This window comes from Apiospora kogelbergensis (genome assembly GCF_038363985.1).
Source record: "Apiospora kogelbergensis strain CBS 113332 chromosome Unknown utg000003l_segment0_segment0, whole genome shotgun sequence".
Lineage (NCBI taxonomy): Eukaryota > Fungi > Ascomycota > Sordariomycetes > Amphisphaeriales > Apiosporaceae > Apiospora > Apiospora kogelbergensis.
In genome coordinates, this window is record NW_027117420.1 from 2749521 (window position 1) to 2770644 (window position 21124).

Consider the following 21124-nt stretch of genomic DNA (forward strand, 5'->3'; position numbering starts at 1 on the left):
GTCCATGTCGTCAACGGCTCTCTTTCGTGGTGCCACGGATGGACCAGCCGGCGAAGGACCTCGCGAAGCTTCCGCATCCACGTAAGCGGCGAAGTGGCGCACCAGAGTAGCATACGAGCCATGTTTGAAAAGCCCCAGAGCAGTAAAATCCCAAGCTGGCCGCCTTGCTTTGCATCGCATTTCTTGACGCGAGTGTTGAACCGCTCGCCGATCTATCTTCTTCAGCCACCATTTTTTCCCGCTTGTCCAGCATTCGACGAAGACCATCAGGGGACTTCGCGGGCTAGCCCCATATCTCCTGGATCTTTAGTAATGGCTCTGCCTTGTTGTCTACGGGGATCCCGGGAGGGTGGTCATGTTGCATGGTGAGATTGATCGCTGGCGCGGGCCAATACCGAACCATGTTCCGGGCTGGTCTTCATGTCCAGTAGCTTATAGCTTGCCGCGGTGTGTCACGAAAGCCATGACTTCTTATATCGCGTACACGACTGCCATGATCTCCATTTATCCAGGGACGGGTGTGTTGTCTACGTGCCGGCCAGGAAACCAATTCTTACACATAGAATATGCAAGCGCTGCATTCAGGGTTGGGGTGGACGAGCAATGTTTGGTTCACGGGTGTCAATGGGCAGCCCCAAGTTCCAACGACGCAGAAATAAGGTTGCTTTTAGCCAACTTGCAGCGGAGGATTGATTGTTTTAGGTGCATCCGCCCTGGTGGCTGGGTGGGTAAGCTTCGGTCATCACAGGTCTGCTGCACTGTTCCTTTTTATCTCTAGCCAAACCCGCCCTCTGTCCTCGCTCTCCAGTATTTGACAGATTCTCGAGTGCTAAATGCGAACACCTAACTTGAACCAGGCTTTCTTCAACTTCCTCTCGCAGTTCGTTGCTCGCCGGAAGCAGCCCACATATGACTGTGGCTGGACACATTTACCCGGGATATAGAAGCCGGGTGGGCGTATAAGTGCGTGCAAATATCCATGTACTCATGCACGACTCTTTGTTATCAGGGCTTTATCTACCACCCAGAGGAGTTCGCATTCCTGACTTTTGTAACTTCGCGGGCAGCCGGGCAGAAGCGTCGGCCATGTTTTAAATATATGACAGTTTCATTGTGTCCCTGAGTCGTGCCCTGACTCTAGTACCTGAACCAGCCGTTGCCATTGTTCTTTTGACAAGCACCCATGAGCACCCTCCCGCTTACAGTAGGTAGGCCTTGTGTGTTTGTCCTTTTCTATCCCACGCCTTCTATTACAACAAAAGTCGAGTGCGTATAGCAACCTGGATCTGTCTGAAGCATTGGAGAAAGCCGTGGGAGGAGCAGTGACCTACTACCCAGCTTGCCAGCGCTCGGATTTTACATAAGCAGCAGCACCATACATGAGCACCATCCATCCATCCATCCATCCATCGGTTGCCGTGCGTGCCATTACGTACCGTTGCCCGCCTCTACCGTCCCCAGTGCAGTACTATCAAATCATACCATGCCATCAAATCCATTACCCAGGTGATGGACTATTTGCTTAGCAGTTTGACTCCCTCCTACCAGACCAGACTGCCAGACCTCCTGCTGCCTGCCGCCCAAGACTCCACGCCGCCACAAACCAGATCATCTCTCTCGTTTTCTTCGTTTGACAAAAGGCGGCCACTTGTGGTTTAGGACGGCGACTGCTTAGTCGCTGGTTGCGGATTCGTTGCTTGCCATACTTGCCAAACAAACCCATCTTTACATATCCACATTTCACGGCTTTCGAACTAAGACGGCGGACCTCCCGAGACCAACAATCATACTTTACTTAGCTGGGTAACGAATCATCTTCAACGGCGCTGCTTTTCGGAGGACATTGACACACGCGACAACAGCCAGCAACAGTCGTCTCTCTGCTGCTGTACAGGGTCAATAGCAAGAACAACCACCATAGTCACCGCCTATTCACGTCCCACCAGAGACGATTGCGGTTATTGTTTCTAATTTCGTTGCCGCCGCCATGCTTTGAACCGGGTTGCGACAAAAACAAACAAGTCTCCAGTCGCCCATCTATGTAGACAAAGCAGCAGCAGCAGCAGCAGCCCCAAGCTACGTCGATATCCACCCTGCGCAAGCTGCCGACCCTCCAAGCCGATCTTCAGTCCACGTCAACATCCCAAAGCCTATCCTTCCGCAAGAGGTTTCCATCTTTCGCCATCTGCGTGCAATTGGAACGTCCGAGTTGCATTGCACTCCTCCGACAGTGACGGTTTCTCCCACGCCATCGGACATATTTGGGCTTGGCTGCGGGTGAACGACCAATATGTCGGCACCTTGTATGTTTACCTCCGGGACGCTGGGCCACGGATTTGTGCCCTTACTGACTCTGCTGCTTTTCTAGTATCACCCGACGAGGAGGCGCTCTACACTAGGTACATTGATGAGATCCTTCACAGCGTTGACTTGGAGACGGTCACTCGAAAGAAGATCCGGGCCGAGCTGGAAGACAAGCTAGGTGGGAAAGATCTCAGCAGCCAGAAGGTGAGATAGTTGTAGACACCAGTGTCATAGGAGCAGGCGCCTTCCGCACCGGCGTGTCTGTTTTTTTATTTTATTTGGCGCGCCTCCCTTTTTGCTAACGCGCGCTTACTGTTGTTTTGTTGCACAGGCGGCCATTAAAAATCTCATCGAGGCCCGATTCGATGCCCTCACATCCTCTGAATCCGCCGCCAAAGACGAGCCGGCCTCCCCACAGCCCACCCCGAAGCGCCAGGCGAACGGCCACATCGATAACGACGACGATGGCGAAACAGTAGACGCCTATGGCGACGGCGGCGAGATCGAAGTCTCAACACAACCGCCCAAGAAGAAACAGCGCAAGAGCGAGAAGAGCGAGGACACGGAGGACTCGGACGCCAAGCTGGCCGCGATACTCCAGGCGCAGGAGAACCAGCTTAGCGGGCGGGCTACGCGCGGCGGGGGATCCAAGGCCAAACCGATAAAGAAGAAGCCGCGCAAGAAGAGCTCCAACAAGGTCAAGCGCGAGGACGATAGTGACGTGGATGGGAGCGAGGAGTCGACGAACAAGCCTCGCAAGGCCGGGGGCGGTTTCCAGAAGCCGTTCAACCTCAGTGCACCTCTTTCCGAGGTTTGCGGAGGCGAGCCAAGAGTAAGATGACGCCCACGCCCACCTTCTCTATGTTGTGCATATGCTAACCTCTCCCTTGTCACCACAGCTTCCGCGACCTCAAGTGGTCAAGAAATTATGGGAGCATATCAAGGCCAACGAGCTCCAAGACCCCAGCGACAAGCGACAAATCCTTTGCGACGAAAAGATGTATGCCGTGTTCAAGCAAGCAAAGGTGGACATGTTCCAGATGAACAAACTGGTGGGCAACCATCTCTATCCAGTGGAAGAGGAGTAGGCCCGACCGGAGGCAGCAATGGTGAAGGGCGGACTGTCATATTGCATGGTGTTCCTACGATTATGGCACGGCTGGCTAGGAAGGTATTCTTTCTCCTGGATTTGACGAACGAGAGGGGGCTCAGATTCAGTGCGTATTTGGCGTCTTGGTTCTTGGTGCACGTGAGCTGTTCTTCGGCGGCGGTTGGCATTGGCAGCGATGTGATTAGGATATCGTGGTGATTTATATTCCGTTAATGATCTGCGCACAGTTGCATACTTACCTGGGCAGCCACCGCGCTGAGCTGGCATATTGAACGAAGCTAAAGGACGGTTGGCCACACTATAAATCCTAGGTCGGGAGAGGGGCGGAAAGAGAGAAAGCGAGAGAGACAGGGAGACAGGGAGAGAGAGAGCGCGCGCACGCATCTATTTCTCTCTACTGAAAGTACGTACTCATCGGGGCCACATGCTGCAAGGCGAACCAGTCTGCCCTTTGGGTTATATTTATGTAGTACTTCTAACAGTTACCTGAAATTACACCTACGATACAGCAGCAGCCTGGCTACTCGCGCACCGGATCCTGCACTTCCAAGCAGCAATTATCGCATGATTGGGGTTGAATAACAGCCTTGATAGTCCGTTTCCTCGTTGGTGACATGAGTAAGGGGGTCATTACACTATACAAAAACAAAACAAACTGTATATAGTAGCTGCCAGACATGTGCATATAACTGCTGGAGGCGGGGTTATGGGATATTGTATAGGGAAGAGAAGGCTGATTGATGCCCCGCACATCTCCCACAAATCAATTGAGCCAGCCACACTGGGATCTTCATCTTGATGAAAAATGGCAGGTCTAGATTTCCATGGATCCAATACCCAGCCAGTCAGACAGAGACAGCCAGTGTAGGCAGTCGATGGTCAGCAAGCTTAGGTAATCCTTGATTTTCGGCGAGTGTGTCATGGAAGAAAAGCCGCCTCCCATTTCCGTTCACTCTCAACCTTCCTTGCTCCCAAGCTCCCCCACCATAGCCCACCTTCTAATACCCTACTGCCTACAGCCTACATGCCTTTTGGTCAAGCTCCACTGGGAGAGAAAGAGGGAGTCGTCAGACACACTTACTCACTACTTCTCATTTGAGATTGGAGCCTTTCTGTTCTACTAAATAACGAACAACCTACGACACCATCGTCGCCCATACGCCACCTCTTCAGCAGTGCCGTTTCCCCCACCCTGCCACCCGCCATTTACGTCACCTGCCGCACTCGAGCTTCATTTTGCTATCTGGTATCTTCCGGCCACAGTTGCCTCCCACGCATTCTTGAACGACGTGCCGACCTACCCAAAACACGACAAATTTGGCCATTACCATGTCATCTGGAGGGGCTGCCGAGACCAATGGCCCGTCCTCTGCGCCTGGCCGCCCTAGAGGCGACGGCCAGGGAAGAGAACGAGGCAGGGGACGAGGACGCGGCAACCAAACGGGCTCAAGAGGCGGCAAATCTCAGCGGGGCAGAGGCCGCGGCCAAGCACAAGGGGGAGCTGCCCAGCAACAACAGCCAGCAACCAAAGGGGCAGGCGACGACAGCTCCGCGCCTTCTGCGCAAACCAAGAAACTCATTGGCACGACGACCCCCGCCGCTGGGGGAGAGGCCGACGGCGACGACGTAGAGGCCGAGGTCTGCTTCATCTGCGCCAGCCCCGTGGTCCACCAATCCGTGGCGCCTTGCAACCACCGGACATGCCATATCTGCTCCTTGCGCATGCGAGCCCTGTATAAGAACAAGGAGTGCGCTCATTGCCGCACCGCCTCCCAATACGTCATCTTCACCGACGACGCCACCAAGCGCTTTGAGGACTACTCGACCGACGCGCCCGATATCACGAGCGTCGACGACAACATTGGCATTCGCTATGCCAAGGAGGATATCGTCGGGGATACGGTCCTGCTGCTTAGGTACAATTGCCCCGATGTCGACTGCGACTTTGCCGGTCTGGGCTGGCCTGACCTTCATCGCCACGTTCGAAGTACCCACAGCAAGAAGATGTGCGACCTGTGCACCCGAAACAAAAAGGTGTTCACTCACGAGCACGAGCTTTTCACGGATAAGGAGCTGGAAAAGCATATGCGAAATGGAGACGACCGACCAGGTGCAGTTGATCAAACAGGCTTCCGAGGCCATCCGCTTTGCGCCTTCTGCGGGTCTCGCTTCTACGACGACGACAAACTGTATGAGCACTGTCGTAACAAGCACGAGCGATGTTTTCTTTGCGATCGAGAGGATCCTAGGCAGCCTCACTATTACATGGACTACAATGCTCTGGAGAAGCATTTCCAAAAAGACCATTATCTCTGCTCAGATCGCGAATGTCAAGAGAAGAAGTTTGTCGTCTTTGCGTCTGAGCTGGACTTGAAGGCCCACCAGCTGAGCGAGCATGGGAGCACACTCTCCAAAGATGTGCGACGAGATGCTAGACTTGTCGACATGGCAGGCTTTGACTTTCGTCAGCCTTATCAACAGGAACGTCGCGGAGGCGGAAGCGGAGGCGGAGGCGGCGGGGGTGACAGAGAAGGAGGACGCGGCGGCCGGGGCAGGAGGGGTCGTGATCCCAATGCGGAACCAATACCAGCAAGTTCGGCACAGGCGTTGCGCCGTGATGAGCAGGCTTTCCAGCGACAAATGGCTATCCATTCGTCTCAGTCGGTGTCTAACCGCACATTCGGCGGACAGCTTTCTTCCAGCTCCGCTGGGCCACCGGCGGCGGCTGCCCCTCGAGGCGGACAGGCAGGACAGCGCAATGGCGCATCAGCAGCCACCAGTGCCAGCCCGGCCCCAGAGCCAGTTCCCACTGCCGGTATGGAAGGTCTTAGTGTGACCGACCCCAACTTGACGCCAGAGGAGCGCGCCCGCCTTGTCCGCCATGCGTCCGTTGTGGAACGTGCCTCGAACCTTCTTCAAAACGACGCGAACAAGATGGCCACCTTCCGAGCCAAGATCTCGGCCTATCGCCAAGACTCGATAGGACCCGCGACACTGGTGGAGTCATTCTTCTCGCTGTTCTCGGAGACGTCAACGACGGCACTGGGGACGCTGGTGCGCGAGGTGGCGGATCTGTTTGAGGATAAAGGGAAAGCGGAGCGGCTGCGCAAGGCGTGGAATGACTGGCGTGCCATCAACGAGGACTACCCGACGCTGCCCAGCCTATCGGGCATGCACGGTGCCACAACACAGAGCAGCGGCTGGGCGGCGGCCGCGTCGAGCTCGGCCTCGGCGGCAGCATCCAATGTGCCGGCCACGCAGCGCCACACGACGCGCGTGCTCAAGCTCAAGAACATGACGCAGCAATCCCAGCGGTCCAACTCACAGAAGCAGCAATCTGGTAGCAGCAGCAGCTGGGCCGCATCTGCGGGGTCCACGGCTTCAAGGCCACCTCCGACTGTTTCGTTCCCCTCGCTACCTCCGGCGCGCGCTTCGGCGTCGAAGAATACCTCCGCAAAGGGTCCCCAGCCTTCGGCGGCGTCGTCATCCGCGGCGATGTCCGCTTCGCTATGGGGCCCGAGTAGTCACAGTCAGCCGTCAGGTAGCAGTAATAACATTAACAACAATGTTATCCATAGGGCGCCCAAACCGGCGAGCGGTGGCGACAACTTCCCGGCCTTGCCGGCGGCGCCGAAGCCTCTGACCACCATTTTGGGTACGGCCGGGGCGCCGTGCGCCGGGATATGGGCGGGTCGCGGGACACGGGCTTCAACTGGAGCGAGAGGACAGGCGACGCGGCGGAGGCTGGTGCGGACGCCGAGGAGGAGGCGGACGCCACTGATGCCAAGGGGAAGAAAAAGAAGCAGAAGAAGGTGTTGGTGCAATGGGGTTAGTCGATGGGTAGACGAGCATAAACAAAAGGGGCGAAGCCATGAATACACCGAAAAGCGAAGAAAAGGACGGTCGGGTGATGCCGTTGCTTTGCCTGCCTTCGTGTAATACTCGGATGTTCACGCCTAGTCACGTAGTCTGCGTTTACACATTATCAAATGGCTTGCTTGTGTGCGTCAGTATTGTCAGACTTGCCTTGCTCGACTTGACCCCCAGTGATGGCAGACAGCGGGACGATAATGGGTTCTTTTGCTCTTTTCCTGTGCCTTTTGGGTGTGATACTTGCATACGTTACTATTTTCGGGCTCTCGGGGCAACTGCTGCTGTTGATTAATACCATGGGGCTATCCTAACTTCAAACCCCATCATCATTTGTCCAGTACATGGCAAGCCGTTTGATGGATCTTTTTGGCTCTGGCGCCCCTGTCTCGGATAAGTTAAGCTTTCTGCTCGGCATCCTTAGATCATTTTCATCTTGCAAAGGATGTGTCCCTGGCCTTGGCGAATTGGACTTATCAAAGCAATCTAGACTAGCTTGGAGGCATGTATATTTATGTTACGCAACAGAGACTTGCACGTTTCCGCTGCAAGACGCTAGTCAATAGCCGAGGAAAGGTTTGCGGGATAGTCCAACATGAGGATTTGCTGATGATCGTTCTAGAGTATCTCGTCTCGCACAAGATCATCATGCAGCAGGCGCGGCCCGCTGAGACGGAAACCTCGTCTCTCCGGTTCTCTCACTAGCTCACTCACACCCTCATGCGGGGGCTGGTGGGCGACCACCACGATATCTCGGCCTGGGGGTGCGCGGACGAGTCCACGGTGACGGTCGTGATCTTGGTGATGGCATTGGGCGACCTCTGCCGGAACAGGGCCAGCTCGTCCTCGTCCCCCTTGGTCCGCTTCTTGTTGCTGTTGGTCCGGCCTTGTCCGGCCGCGACGTTGGTCCCGCCCGCGCCGTACGACTTCATCTTGTAGGAGCGGTCTGTCTGGTTGGACGAGGAGCCCCGGGAGCGCTGTGTCGTGGTCTCGAGGATGCGCTTGAAGAGGGGCTTGAGACAAGGTAGACAGGCCGCGATGATGCCTGTGTTGCACTCGGTTCTACATATCGGAAAGAGAAGGCAGGCTTGGCATTAGTCTTTCTCTTCTTCTCCTCTTAAGTAGGTAAATCCCCTTCGTGTGAATGGAGCAGTTAGGGTGTTGATAGGTACCAACAAAGAAAAAGAAGACGAAAAAGGGAAAGGGGTGTTGGAGACTTACGAGACCCAAATGGTGAGATCGGTTGAATCCCAGAGGAAGTCGCCGGTCTTGCCGTAGTTGGAGATGAAGAAGGACTTGACGATGGCGGCCGCAACGGCGCTGGGGCATTTCGAGTATGTCAGTTTGAATATCTTGCGCAGGCTCTGCGGACATCGCGTGGCGACTTACAAGACACCGAGGCCCATGATACAGATCAGGGAGGCTTTCGTACGGACGTTGATCTGCACGTTCCACAGCATCGGTGCAGGGAGAATGGCGAAGAACATATCCGTGATGATGTTCACGACTGGAGAGTTTTCGATGCAGATCGTCAGCAAGTTGTTGACGTCTTCAGGCCTCCTTGGGGAATATAGCTATGGGGTAGGCGGGGGGGACGACTCACTGGAGTTGGCGTAACTGAGGGCTTGCAGCGTCTCCTTAGACCAGCAAACGGCCTTGACCGTGGGGTCCCAGAGAATGGCCAGGTTGGTGCATTGCAACAACAGCGTGGCGAAACACATCATGGTGTAGGCCATGGTGAAGATCATGACGCCGTGCAGGGCGCGCCGGTAGCCCTTGTTGGGCGCGATGCGCAGCAGGAAGAGCCCGATGGACATCTTCACGGCCGGGATCGCCCACAGGTAGAAGACCTGGCTCACAAAGTTGACCTTCAGCCCTATAGTCGCCACCGAGGGCCGCAGGTACACGATGTGCCGCCCGGCTCCGTAGATGACTTGGGGGATGACCAACCCTAGACTAGCTAGAGAGAGGACCTGGATCGGAGTCACCCCTATTAGTCAAGACGAACAAGAACAACGCAAGCGATGAAGGTAGTAGCTTACCATTGCGACAATCATGGCATAGTCCTGTTGCGTTGGATACATTGTCAGTAGTGGTCTCTCGGAACTTGCTGTAATGGAGGAGCCGTGAGAGGGAGCTCGTGATCGGTGCTCGACTCACATCCGATCCCATCTTGTGCACCATGGTCAGGCGCACCCAGAGGCGGGCGCACACGGTGAGGCACGCCAGGGTCGTCGTCGCGATGACGGCGCCGAGGATCTCATCGCCCCTATACTCGTCGGGGAGTCCTGCCCCAGGGAGCGGTGGCGGTGATGTTGCCGACATTGGATCTTACTAGTCCAAGATCCTGATCGCAGTCGTTTTTGTCGTCGACATCGGGGAAGCTAAGATCTTAGGCTCGTGGGGACGGACGGGATGGTCGATCTGGTGTCACAGATCTTCACGTCATGGCTGGAGAAGAGGAGGACGAGGGTGAAAGATAGTAAGTCGGCACGGCACGCACAGAAATACGCACACGCACACAGCCACGAGGGTATTGGCCATGGATCCCCTCGCGGATTATATGACTTAGAGTACCCATCTCTCTGCTCTTCCCTTCCTTCCGTCCTTTCCATGTTCCAACTGTCCCTCCACCCTCTTGGCATTGTTCTCCCCGGCAGCCCTCCAAGGCCTCGATTGTGTCCTCGTGTTGGACGACTTGCATGATTTGTTTCCAGTGTGTTCCTCTCCCTGCTGGCGGGCTGGCATAAAACGGTGCCGGCACTGGATCCAGGTTTCACGTTTTGCCTTTGGCCGAGATACCTAATGGGTTGGACCTTGTCAGTTGCCGATGCCAATACCGGCTGACGCCTTGGAGCACGGCTCGGAGTAAATGCCTTCTCTGCCCTACCAAGTTACGAAACAAGGGGGCCGCAATGTAACCGACTGGAGGGTTATATTACACATTACTCATGATTCTCAGGGCCTCATATCTTCCTCGTCCAGGGCCGAGTCTATGTAGTCTACCACACCGGGATCTACCGTGCAGGCTGCATGCGATTACGTGAGGTCGTCATGAATTATACTGTCTCCAACATCTCGTTCTCTGCCACCGCTACTAGCAGCGAATGCTACATTAGCATGAACATTGCTGATACTCAGGAGCCGTTAGATGCGACGAGGACGTTGGTAGACCAATCTGGGACTAGTATCACCACCTAGCTTCGTCTGACTCGTCCGAACAGTCGCAGTTGACCAAGGACCCTGGCCAAGAAATCAAGAAGGCTTCTACATGCTACTGTTGCACATATACGCATAAGTACGTCCCGAGCCTTTTATGTATTTCTAGAACAATGGCCACGTTGGTCTCGACACTTTCTGCACCGCTTGGGAAGTCGTCACGCTTGACCCTCCTGCGCAGGTATCCCTGTAAGGAGCAGGAAGCCGGGACCGTCTTCTTGGATGGTCTTCAGGAACGCCAATATGCACAAGCATATGCATAGTCATAGCCGCACTCACCTGCTATACAGGTATTCGATTGTGTATGAGTCGCGAAAGGACATGACTCTGGCTTGGCATGATTGACCGATGGGCCCTAGAGTTATTGGGAAAAAGAGAGAACAAGAAAACACAGATGAGCCTGGACAGTCGATCACCGTCCAGGCCCTAGCGTAGGGAGGGGAACAGCCTTGATGCTTGATCGGCCGCCCACCGCGCGAATCTGCGGCAGGGAACAAGATACCGGAGAAAAAAAGACGATCCGACAGGGAACACCCAGTGAGCTGGTTGGGCGGTTTCAGGGCAAGCGGCAATCGGCACTCGCCAATAGGAGGCAAGCATACCGCTCCTCCAATTGCCGTTTTCTCAAGAAGACCGGGCGGTATGAGATGAAAACCCCGGGGACCCGAAGAGTCGAAGCGCCGATATCTACTTAAGTATGCGAGTATTACATCTCCATATACTCATGGCCTACTACAATGGCATTCAGCCCAGACGCCGCTATACCTGTTTGCCACCATAGCTCCGAAGCTGACAACCGATGAGCACACACCCCCGTGATCAGGAATCTTGGACGGCGGCAGGGACGCATCACTACTTGTAGCAATACCAGAACCCTGGCACCTGGACGGGGATCTGACTGGGTGTAACAAAGACCATGCATTGTTAGTGTCCTAGAGCTAGCGATCTTGGGCAGGTTTCAATGGTCCGGCTGGGCGGGGAGTCCACCACGGACAACGGCCGACGGACGGAAAGGGAAGGACGGGTTGCTAGCAGCAGTATCAGAGAGGCATGAGGCCAATGCCCTTTTACTCTGCTCAAGCATTGATGCGACGGGCTCCGGGATGTGGGTGTAGACGAGAGCCAGCCCATCATGGTTATAACCCATAACCGTCCCCGTTCACCAGCGAGCCGCTCACTCGCCCAGTCCCCCGTTCGTTCCTCGGATTAGGGCAATAGACCGGTTCATTTCCCTTACCGCGCCTGGTCTGCCCAATAACCTTGCAGCCCCTTGATCTCCCTGTCGTTTCCGAGACCGCCATCCCGACTCTCATACCTTAGCCAGCCAAGCAGGACCTATCTCGTATACTATCTAATATGCATTTCCCGCTGGCCTCGCCGGTCCTCCTCTTTGGGACAGCTCTGGCAGCTTTTACACAGGATTTCAACAACGGTGACGCCTTAGCCCAGTTCAAGATTCTCGCCAGCAAGGCCCAAGCAAGCCAAGCTGCTATCTTAGATGCCAATGCTAAACGGGCGCCGCCGCCGCCTCCCCATCCACCTGCCGGCCAACTGCCTGGTCCGCCCGGCTCCTCTCAACGATGCACCAAAGAGAAGCTGACCGTTCGGAAACCTTGGTAAGTCGCCAGTCCGGACTCATAGATGGCTCCAAGCTTATGCAGAAACGTCGTAACTGTAGGGGGTCATTGAGCACAACCGAACGCAAGGCATATACCGATGCCGTCAAGCGCTTACAAAGCTACCGGCACGGACGCCAAAGAGCTTGGTGCCCGGCGTGAGGACGCGATATGACGACTTCTTGGCGAGCCACATCAACCAGACCCTGACCATACACTATACGGTACGTAACCTAACCATATGCTCCAGGCAGATACCCGGGTAAAGAAGAGCACTCGCTGACCGTCCCCCTCATATAGGGTACCTTCATGGCCTGGCATCGTTGGTTTACGTTCCAGTTCGAGCAGGCTCTGAAGAACGAGTGCGGCTACAAGGGCTCCCAACCGTATTGGAACTGGGCGCTGTACTCGGACGACCCCCTCTCGTCGCCCATCTTCGACGGCAGCGACTTCAGCATGTCGGGCGACGGCGAGGCCGTCGCGAACAAGGGCCCCATCACGCTTCTGCTGGGCAACTTCGCGCCGGTGGTGCTGCCGCCCGGCAACGGCGGCGGCTGCGTGAAGACGGGCCCCTTCAAGGACATGGTGGTCAACCTGGGGCCGGTGAGCCTGCCCCTGAACAACGGCAGCGTCGTGACGGGCACGGGTCTCGAGTACAACCCGCGCTGCCTGAAGCGCGACCTTTCGGCTGGTGTGAACCAGGCCTTCGCCAACGCCACGTCCATCATGCAGCTCCTTGGCAATAACGACAACGTCGCCGACTTCCAGCTCGTGATGCAGGGCATCCCCGGCTCCGGCAGCATCGGCGTGCATGGGGGTGGGCACTATACCATAGGTGGTGATCCGGCCGGCGTGAGTCGCCTCCCCCTCCTTAAGCCTCGGTATAGTAAAGCGACAGCAGCTAACCACATGATGAATCAGGATACGTTCACGTCCCCCGGCGATCCAGTATTCTATTTACACCATGTAAGTCGACGGCGAGAGTGAAGATGGTGTCGCCAGTTTCTATATACCTAAGTACTCACTCCTTTATTAGGGCATGATCGATCTCGTGTGGTGGGTGTGGCAGATGATGGACTTTCCCGGGCGACGGAACCAAGTGGCGGGCACCAACACGTTCCTGAACCAGCCTCCCTCGGACAACACAACGCTCGACACCGTCATCGACCTTATGTACGCCGGCGGCGGGCCCATCACCATGCGCGAGCTGACCAGCATCACCGACGGGCCGTTTTGCTACACCTACAGCTTATAAGCGGCTGTTCTCCCGTGCGTGGCTGCTTTTCCTCCTCCCTTTGTAAAGCCATTGTCTTTGACTTGTATGGATCCAGCCCATCGCGTCGATGGCGGCAGTAGGTAGACACTCTCCTTAGTAGCCAGAATGGAGTGAGTATGGGCTATGAAACCAACCTCATGTTTGGTTTTCTTTTTGTTTGCCTATTTATGGAACGCATCATTCATTCAAGCAGCTTAATGGAGCTGCAGAGGAGTTCCATTTTGGGATGTAATTGGGCAAATGCAAGTGTGCTCAGTATATATAGACGTAGATTGGCGTTACATCACCCCTAAGAAGCCGCAAGCGAGCCTTCTGGCGCAGAAACCGACAGCAGTAGCTTGCCGGCCAGCCAGTAAATATCCACACTTCTCAGGCGCATTGCGAATACCATTCGTTAGACACCTTGCAAGACCCCTGCGAACAGCATGTCGTGCCGGACCACCCATTCCCGCCGCACTGCGCATACAGCGACGCGCAGTTGCCCGTCGGGGCCGACGGGGGGACCGGCCGCCGCCGTTGTGGAAGTTCTCAGGGTCGTCGTCGCCACCGGGGAACTGTCGCCACCGCCCTGCACAGCCTTGATAGCCTGGATCAGCTTTGGCCCGACCTGCTGGGCGATGAACTGATCGCCCAGGTCGTTGGGGTGCACGCCGTCCTGCTGCAGCATGGCGTTGGTGAAGCCCGCGGCGCGCGAGCAGTCGGCCACGACGATGGGGGAAGCTGCCGTGCTGTGCTGCGACGCCCAGGCCGGGATGGCGCTGTTGACGGACTCGATAGTGGTGTCGCTCCAGCTCGTGGGGATCAGCTTGTCGATCTAGACGAAGGAAAACAAAAGTATTCCCGTCAGCAAATGAGTCTTTCTCTTTTACGCGAGCTTGTCTTGTCAAGCCGCAGTTTTGGGGTGCCTCCTCTTCCCCCTCTTTCTAGCTTTCAAGTTTGAACGGGTTCCTTCCCCCTTTCCACCTCCCATCGTGCACCATGTCACAGCATACTTATACGCAACCATGCGCGACGAACCATATACTGACTGACTGGTTCATGTGCGTCATTGCCCTAGCATGACCACAGACGAGTGAAAGAGGAAAGAATGAGAACAAGTACATACGATAACCTTGACGTTAGGATTAGCCCCCCCGTGTCGCGGTAAGGATGGCCGTGTAGGCATCGAGTATGGTCTGGACGTTGCGCTTCCCGATGTTGACGTCGTTGGTGCCGAGCATGAACTGGAGGACGTCGGGCTTGGTGCTCTGGACCCAGCCCGCGATGTTGTTGCGCGCAATGTCGTAGGCCTGCCAGCCAGAGTGGCCCTCGTGGTTCGGGTCGAAGCCGGACGGGGCCGTGCCGCACTTGGACTCGAGCCCGCTCATGCTGCCCACGAAGTCGACGCTGCCCGCGAGGCCCGCCGAGGCCAGCTGCGTCCAGACCTTGGGGCGCCAGCACGTGATTTGCGTGATCGAGTCGCCTAGCAGCATCACTTTGACCTTGCTTTGCGCCGAGGCGGTGGTGGCAAGGAGGCCGAGGGCCAGGCTCGCGAGAGTGGTGAACTGCATCTTGACGCTAGACAGAGGCCTTTTCCCCTTCGTTGCGGTGGTGAGCCCGGAGAGAAAGAAGAGACCAGAGGTGGTTTTCAAACTACAAGGCAAGCCCTCAAATACCAGTGTCTTCCAATCCCCCCTTTTAAGGACCACCTAGTGCTTGGTGCTGTAATATCCCACCACTCTTCATCTTATCCGAACACTGGCATGAGAATGCAAGACCATATTGGCAATGTATCGCACCCACGGTCGGCGGCGCTGTAAATGGCCAATGGGCGGCATGGTGGCTCCGGGCATGCCAGATCTGGCATCGTCCCATAAACGCCATGCCAGCCGGACGCGAAAGGAGCACGAATTCCATTGCCCACATCACAGTTAGCTCCATGGCAAAGCGTGCCAAGACGGTGTCTAGCCGGCGATGCAGGTGAGCTGTTGCAGGGGCTGAAAACATACTCGATCTCCAGCTATGCGGTGATTGGTGGAATAGGATATTTCCAAACCCACCTCCCCTCCGCACCCGCTCCTTGCCTATACATAAACCTTGGCAACAAAACATCACAGTCGCGCTTTTCCTAAGTGACGACATCTTACAAAGTCCCACCGGCTGGGCTATATTGAGCTGGCTCATTGCAGCTTGCTTGCTGGAAGTTAATAGCTCGGACATACGATATATGAGACCTGATGAATGAGCCGTAACCCTTTTTTTTGGAGGGGGGAGTATGTTTGAATTCTACAGAGGAAAACTATCCAGAGCATATAAGCAGAACAAACAATCGGATATGCATTGCGTTGCATTGTAGTTAATTGTCGTTTTGTTCTATAGCCAATTTCAGGCCAAGTACAAGGCCATCCACCACGCATGATATGTAAAGATCACTTGCCTGATCGATTTATTGCCTTAGTGAGCCTTGGGAAATTTGGTATATGCAGGTCGTTCATTCATTCATCTAAAGTTACTTTTGTTCATCATCGTCGCATCGTCAGCTCCTCCCACTGCACGCCCGCCCACTCTTCCACGTATCCCGCCTCGCCCTCGCCGACGCCGCGGGCCTGACAGTCGGCGTCGCACACGCCGACAATGATGGTGCCCCAGTCCATGCCCTCGAGCCCCATCTCCTCGGCCTCGAGCTCGGCGATGGCGTTGGACGTCATCTGGACCTCGAAGACGCGGGCGCCGCCGCAGTTGGCGCAGCGCGGCATGCTCCGCCCCGTGCTGAGGTTTTGGCCGACCGGGTCCGCCTTGGAGTAGAGCAGAGGCTGGCCCCGGAACTCGTAGCGGATGACCTGCTCCGGGTTTTGCGCCAGGCGGTCCGCGAACTTCTGGAAATCGGCGTCCATGGTCGACTCGAAGACCTCCTTGTCTTCTTTACCCCCGCCTGACGCCGACGAAGGGTCATCGACGTCCATTTGCACGGCTTTGGGGCACGGGAGCCGGCGTGGGATCCAACGTCTCGTAGTCGGCATCGGCCAGGTATGATACAGGGTAGGGCGCGGGCCAGTCCTCCTCGGCGGGCCAGGGCTCCGCAGGCTCCGGTGGTTCGGACTTGGCCTGAGGGTTGTTGAGAGAGCGTGTCGGCGAAGGTTTGGGGTAAGGACGTGACAGTCTCCTCTATCTTTTCTTTGACGGAGACCTCTTCTTCAGGCTTGGTTTCCGCCGGCTTGGCCTCGGAGGCGGGTGCAGGCTTGCTGAAAGGGTTCGTGGAGGAGGCAAAGGGGTTGCTCGGGGCCGCAGCGGCCAAGTTGCCGGTCGCAAACGGGTTGGCTGAGCCTGTGGAGGACCCAATCGTCTTGGCACCAAACAAGGTCTCGCCTAGGTTGGACATGGGCTTCGGCTCTGGTTTGGCTGGTGCCGGCGCCGGCGACTTCTTCTCGTCCTGCTTCTTGGCCAAGACGGTCTTGGAGCCTGGCGCGATTCGCACGCCCCGAAGCGCGCGTATGCTGCCCTCTTTCCGTCTGCAGCTCTTTCTTCTGCATGCAAACACGTAGATTCGTCGCTCGTGGCCGGGGAATTGGGCGGGCAGTTCGCCGTTGAGCTGGAGGATGACGACCATCAGGTCCTTGCAGACCTTGCATCGGGCAAGCGCAGCGGACGGGGCGATGAAGGATCTAGCCACTCCTATAATGTTTTGAAGCAAATGCGCATTAGAAGCTGGAGGAAACAAGTGAACGAGGGGAAGATGCCGGGGAGGATGGCGGAATGCCCCTCGTAGCACTTACAGGGCGCCCTCCCAGACGGCTGATGGTGTCATCGTCGGCGTCTTTGGAAGCGTAGCCCAACAGGACGTTGGTCTCGGTATATTCTTCTTCTTCGCCGCCAGATGAGTCGCTGTCGTAAGGCGCCATGGTGTCTGTGTCTCTGTCGGAAGCGCTAGGATCGTCAAATTTCCTTGCGACAATGACAGCAGGATGCGGGACAGGGCGTGTTTTTTTCTGTTCTTATCGTGGATGGCGGGGGAGGGGCACGACAAATTGATAACAAGTGCTGCCGCCTATCAGATCCAGGCACCAGGGCCCGCAAGTGTTCGTGTTCTAGTGCCAATTGATTCTCTTCATTATGTGTCTCTCACCTACATCCCGGAATACTGCCGATCTTCGGCCCCTGACATGGGAGAAGTCACGTAATTATTATGTGCCAAGGCTTAGTATAAGCAATATACCAGGGTGACCACATACATTCAGCTGAGAATCCCTTAGTCAGATGGCAACAGGACGCGAGCTGCAGCAGCCGAGTCAACTCTGCGCTCTAGATTCCGTTCAAACCCATGCCCCGTCCCCAGGAGAGACGTCAAGACGTGCGATCAAGCTTCCCGGGCAAGGGCAGTGCCGGCCAAAGGAAAGCTTGGTGGCATGGCGAGCATCCACTGCGACCAATCGAGTCAGGAGATGCGAGCCGGCCGTGGAAGCTGCGGGGCCGCTGCAGACCAGGATTCAGGGGGGCTGGACAGCATCCTACATGCTCACATATGTTCACGTCCTTTTGCTGATAAGCTAGGCCGCATACGGGAACTCACGCTTCCGGCCTGCTCAATGAGCTGTGCATTGGCGTCGTCTCTGATCTGACTGCATGCTACTAATCATGTGTTAGATTGGGGGCATTAGTAACAATGAGGAAGGTGAGATAACTGCCCGGACCGGACTGAGAAATGATAGGCTCCCTTGCCCCTTGATGACCGCTGCAATCTGTATGCATGGAACAACGCCTGCCCCCTACCCTGCCCTGCTTCGGGTAGAGTGGCTAGCAAACACGATAGGTGCACTTTCGCGAGGACATGGCAGTTCCTCCGGGGTGGATGTAGGTGTCGATGCCTACTCTATAAGAGCAGCAGCCATGGCCCATGAATGACCGACGGAGATGAGTCGAACTTGCCTTCCTTCCTCACTCATCCTATTCCCCTGCTCGTTTGTCCACCAGGTCTCCCTTGATACGCCGTCACCATGCTCATTCAATCCCTGGTGGCTGCCCTTACCACCGGCCTCGTCCTCGAGGCCGCCGCCAACCCGATGGCTGTGCAGCGTGGTAGAAGCCCGTCGCCGTTGTCACTGAAGAAACGCGAGGTTCCCGCCACGCACAATCTTCATGAGCGTCACGTCCCGCGACTGGGACGGCAATGGACCAAGAGAGCCAAGGTTCATTCTCGCACAATGTTGCCCATGCGCATCGGGTTGAAGCAGAGCAACCTTGACGCTGGGCATGATAGGCTGATGGAGATGTGAGTGAACGGCCCCCATTGCCTCCAATCTGTGTATACAAAGGTAGCTGACTAGACAACCCCCATTGCCTCAAGCTCGAACCCCCAATCGGCCAACTACGGGAAACACATGAGCTCCACCGAAGTCATCGACTTTTTCGCCCCCCAGCAGTCGAGCGCCAATACGGTTGTCGACTGGGTGGTCGCCTCAGGCATTCCCCGGGGCCGTGTAAGCCAGTCTGCCAATAAGCAGGTATGTAGTTGCGGTCGTCCTCTTTATCCGTCGTCATGGCCAAACTGGTGGCTCCCATTGCTCATGCCTCCCTCGTCCGTAGTGGATTCAATTTGATGCCACGACGGCAGAGGCGGAGAACTTGCTCTACGCCGAGTTTCACGTCTGGCAGCATTCGGATGGCACGCACGACATTTCCACCGAGTCGTACCATGTGCCCTCCCATGTCCAGGAACACATCGATTACGTAACCCCCGGCACCCGTCTCCGGACGCGTTCGACGGGCGGTAAGGATAGCAAGAGGAAGCGAAGCCTGAAGGATGGGAACATCGTTCGTCCTCAGATCACCAAACTCCCGGGCTTCCCCCACCCCAACGCCACTACCTGTGACATCTATGTCACGGCGGAATGCACAAGGGGTAAGTAGCTTCCATCCCAGCCGCTGACTATTTGTTATTGGTCCGTACTAAGTAACATGGACTCAAGTTCAATACAATGTACCAAATGGAACGACTTCACATCCCGGAAACGAGCTGGGCATCTTCGAGAGCTTGGATGACCATTACAGCAGGAATGACCTAGATGTCTTCTTCTCCACCCTTTACCCGTATGTTGGACGCCGGTGATCTAATCGTCGCATTGCTCCTCATTCCTTACATGTCACTGACACCTTATCATGATAAGACACTTGAACATACCAAAGGGAACGTACCCCGAGGAGAGGCTTGTGGACGGGGCGGTTGGCGCCCTGGAAGAACCCTCGCCGTACCCCATCGAGCCCGGCTCTGAGTCGGCGCTGGACTTCGATGCCGCCTGGCCGCTCATCTGGCCGCAGAAGACGGTGCTGTACCAGGTGGACGATGAGTACTACGAGCACAGTAGCAACTTCTCCGGGTTCTGGAATACCTTCTTGGACGCCATTGACGGCAGCTACTGTACTTATAGCGCCTTCGGCGAGACAGGCGACTGCACGGAACCGAGATGCCGCGACCCAGCCTACCCGGACCCTAACCCGGGCGGGTATACCGGCCAGCTCCAGTGCGGCGTCTACAAGCCGACCAACGTCATCTCCATCTCGTACGGCGGCGACGAGTGGGCCTGGCCCGACTACTACATGCGGCGCCAGTGCAGCGAGTGGATGAAGCTGGCGCTGCAGGGGACCACCATCGTCATCTCGTCGGGCGACGACGGCGTGGGCCGAGAGGCGACCTGCCCCACCGGCGGCAACAACCAGACCGTCGTCTTCAACCCGGACTTCGCGGCAACCTGCCCCTACGTCCTCACGGTCGGTAGCACCGAGTGGAACCGCCACGCGGCCAACGCGACGGCGCCCCGACCGGGGAGAGCGCCTGCGCGAGGTGGCCACGGAGCGCTTCCCCAGCGGCGGCGGCTTTAGCAACGTCTTCCCCACCCCCAAGTACCAGCGCGACGCCGTGCGCCACTACGTCGAGACCGTGGGGCCCTCGCTGCCCTTCAAGTCGTACGGCGAGTTCCCGCGAGACGGCAACTTCGCGAACATCACCGCGGGCAAGGGCGTCTACAACCGGCTCGGCCGCGCCTACCCGGACGTCGCCGCCGTCGGGGACCGCCAGGTCGTGTACACGGGGGGCAGCTGGTACCTCATCGGGGGGACGTCGCTGTCGGCGCCGGTGTGGGGCGCGTTGCTCACGCTCGTCAACGAGCAGCGACTCAAGGCGGGGAAGAGCACCGTGGGATTCATCAACCCCATATTGTACGACCACCCGGAGGTCTTCTTCGATATCACGGCGGGGAGCAATTACGGGTGCGGCACGTCGGGCTTCACGGCGGCGAAGGGTTGGGATCCTGTTACGGGTCTCGGGTCGCCTAACTTCCCTAAGCTTCTGGATTTACTCATGGGCATCTGATTCTGGGACAGTCGCTGGAGGGCTTTCAGAGATGACCGGGTTTTAGTTAGTAAATACTCTTACCATGAACGTGATTACACGTGTCAGTCACCTTGGGACCTAAGCCAGCTTCCCTCGTCCAAAACTGGCTCATGGCGGCCGAGTGCTTGCAGTAACATTACTTTTTGATCATTTCATGCTGCCTCCCTTTAATACTCCACTATGCGACGTGAGCTGGATCCTAGAACATCGTGTGGCAGGCCGGGAAAGCAGTTTGGTACCCAAGGGGGCGTTTTATCCTCATATATCGTGATCACTTCTCCATACTCAAGCTGTATTGGCACCTCCGTACGGGCGACATGCCTTATCACGATCCGAAATGGCTACAGGAGCTGGTTGGGTGAGGC

The 21124-nt window shown here is 56.4% G+C and overlaps 7 protein-coding genes across 7 annotated transcripts; 4 read left to right on the forward strand and 3 right to left on the reverse strand.

The window, feature by feature from the left end:
* Positions 1 to 2290: 2290 nt before the first annotated feature.
* Positions 2291 to 3392, forward strand: PG998_005648 (uncharacterized protein; the record flags this gene model as incomplete). The annotated part of the gene is made up of 4 exons (XM_066872466.1): positions 2291 to 2303; positions 2369 to 2508; positions 2636 to 3136; positions 3204 to 3392. The coding sequence occupies 4 exons, from the start codon at positions 2291 to 2293 to the stop codon at positions 3390 to 3392; spliced, it is 843 nt and encodes a 280-aa protein (XP_066732563.1).
* Positions 3393 to 4744: 1352 nt separating this feature from the next.
* Positions 4745 to 7248, forward strand: PG998_005649 (C2H2 finger domain-containing protein; the record flags this gene model as incomplete). The annotated part of the gene is given in 2 exon segments (XM_066872467.1): positions 4745 to 6982; positions 6994 to 7248. The coding sequence occupies 2 exon segments, from the start codon at positions 4745 to 4747 to the stop codon at positions 7246 to 7248; spliced, it is 2493 nt and encodes an 830-aa protein (XP_066732564.1).
* A 747-nt stretch (positions 7249 to 7995) lies between these two features.
* On the reverse strand, positions 7996 to 9610 carry PG998_005650 (integral membrane family protein; the record flags this gene model as incomplete). Its single annotated transcript, XM_066872468.1, has 5 exons — positions 7996 to 8347; positions 8507 to 8605; positions 8675 to 8792; positions 8889 to 9258; positions 9446 to 9610. The coding sequence occupies 5 exons, from the start codon at positions 9608 to 9610 to the stop codon at positions 7996 to 7998; spliced, it is 1104 nt and encodes a 367-aa protein (XP_066732565.1).
* Positions 9611 to 11860: 2250 nt separating this feature from the next.
* On the forward strand, positions 11861 to 13375 carry PG998_005651 (uncharacterized protein; the record flags this gene model as incomplete). Its single annotated transcript, XM_066872469.1, has 5 exons — positions 11861 to 12120; positions 12266 to 12344; positions 12421 to 12972; positions 13042 to 13086; positions 13157 to 13375. 5 exons carry the CDS (start codon positions 11861 to 11863, stop codon positions 13373 to 13375), a joined length of 1155 nt encoding a protein of 384 aa, XP_066732566.1.
* Positions 13376 to 13790: 415 nt separating this feature from the next.
* PG998_005652 (carbohydrate esterase family 3 protein) lies at positions 13791 to 14946 on the reverse strand (the record flags this gene model as incomplete). Its single annotated transcript, XM_066872470.1, has 2 exons — positions 13791 to 14210; positions 14578 to 14946. 2 exons carry the CDS (start codon positions 14944 to 14946, stop codon positions 13791 to 13793), a joined length of 789 nt encoding a protein of 262 aa, XP_066732567.1.
* Positions 14947 to 15897: 951 nt separating this feature from the next.
* On the reverse strand, positions 15898 to 17274 carry PG998_005653 (uncharacterized protein; the record flags this gene model as incomplete). Its single annotated transcript, XM_066872471.1, has 3 exons — positions 15898 to 16346; positions 16412 to 17047; positions 17145 to 17274. The coding sequence occupies 3 exons, from the start codon at positions 17272 to 17274 to the stop codon at positions 15898 to 15900; spliced, it is 1215 nt and encodes a 404-aa protein (XP_066732568.1).
* A 1092-nt stretch (positions 17275 to 18366) lies between these two features.
* On the forward strand, positions 18367 to 20738 carry PG998_005654 (uncharacterized protein; the record flags this gene model as incomplete). Its single annotated transcript, XM_066872472.1, has 6 exons — positions 18367 to 18641; positions 18717 to 18873; positions 18956 to 19271; positions 19339 to 19459; positions 19537 to 20137; positions 20199 to 20738. The coding sequence occupies 6 exons, from the start codon at positions 18367 to 18369 to the stop codon at positions 20736 to 20738; spliced, it is 2010 nt and encodes a 669-aa protein (XP_066732569.1).
* Between the last annotated feature and the right edge of the window lie 386 nt (positions 20739 to 21124).